Source organism: Monoraphidium neglectum, assembly GCF_000611645.1.
Source record: "Monoraphidium neglectum strain SAG 48.87 unplaced genomic scaffold scaffold03557, whole genome shotgun sequence".
Classification (NCBI taxonomy): domain Eukaryota; kingdom Viridiplantae; phylum Chlorophyta; class Chlorophyceae; order Sphaeropleales; family Selenastraceae; genus Monoraphidium; species Monoraphidium neglectum.
In genome coordinates, this window is record NW_014010072.1 from 5,060 (window position 1) to 6,322 (window position 1,263).

General features: G+C 71.6%; 1 protein-coding gene across 1 annotated transcript; it reads right to left on the bottom strand.

Moving 5' to 3' along the window:
* Positions 1–624: 624 nt before the first annotated feature.
* MNEG_12988 (hypothetical protein) lies at positions 625–1,136 on the bottom strand (the record flags this gene model as incomplete). The annotated part of the gene is made up of 2 exons (XM_014038542.1): positions 625–693; positions 918–1,136. 2 exons carry the CDS (start codon positions 1,134–1,136, stop codon positions 625–627), a joined length of 288 nt encoding a protein of 95 aa, XP_013893996.1.
* Between the last annotated feature and the right edge of the window lie 127 nt (positions 1,137–1,263).

Below are 1,263 nucleotides of genomic sequence, written 5' to 3' on the forward strand. Positions count from 1 at the left end.
GCATGGGGTCAGAGGCAGCCCAGTCGGGCGGCGGCGTGGGCCGGGGCCGAGGCCGCCGGGCGTGCAGCGTCCGCCGGCCCGGTGCCCCAGGGCCAATCAGACAGACGGCGACAGGTCCGGCCACCCTGGACGGCTGCCCATTGAGCGGTCTTTATTGACGCGCGATAAATAGGCCGCCGTTCAACGCATGCATGCCCAGGCGGCAACGGCGGGCTCACCCGGGGTGGCGATGGCCTCAAGCATGAATGCAGGCAGCTCAGTCCAGATGCTATTGTTGGCAAGGGCCAGCCCGTGAATTGGCGCTTGGTTCCTGCAACATGATGAGATCCGGATTTTGGGGTTCAGTCTAGGCCGCATCGGGGCGAGATCACAGTAGACCCAACCAACCGGCTGCGTGAGGGCACGGAAGGCCGGGCGCAGCACAGGGCCGGCGGCCGGCCCGCGCGCGGTTCGAAGGGGCGCGTCCCGAGTGACCGAGCAGCGCATGCGGTCGGGCCCGGGCTGCACGGGCCCGATCCCGCAGGGTTTGACCGGCGCGCCTCCGCCGCTGCGGCTCGAGTCTGACTGACGGGGCCTTGGCCGGGCCACCAGGGGGCCGCCGCGGGAACGAGGCGAGCGAGTGGCTCACCAGGGCGTGTCCTTTATGTAGTGGAACACTCCGAGGTTGAACAGGGTGGGGGGCACGCCGCCCTCCTGCGTGGATGAGGATAGGGGTTTGGGGGGTTTGGGACTGGGCGCCCTTGCGGGGCCCTTGCGCGCCGCCGCGGCAAGGCGGCGCGCTCCGTCACACGCGTGCTCCTGGCTTCGCAACGGCCCGACACGCAAGTCCAGGGGATTGATCCCTGCGGATCAACACACGCCAAGGCAGCTGCGAGCGCCGCAGAGGCATCGCCGGGCGCGGAAAAAAAAACGCCCACCAGCTGGTTGTTCGAGGCGTCCAAAAAGATGATCCTGCTGCCCGTGTACGCCGGCGGCGGCGGCGGCGGCGGCTCCGCGGCCGCGGCGGCGGCCCCGCCGGTCGCGGGGTCGCGGGTGACGACGACGGTGCCGCCGTCGGCCGTCGGCGCCGCGACGGTATCGGTTACGGCCGAGGGGAGGCCGGTGGGGGGCGCTGAGCTGTCAGAGGTTTGGGGCATTGAGGCGGCAACTGCCTGGGCTGCCTGCGCCAGGTCGTCGTGGGTGGGAGTGAACACGTAGGATGAGGCGTCCCCCGCGGCGGCCGGGTCGGCGGCGTCGGCGTCGGGGGCGGGCGCGGCGCGGGGC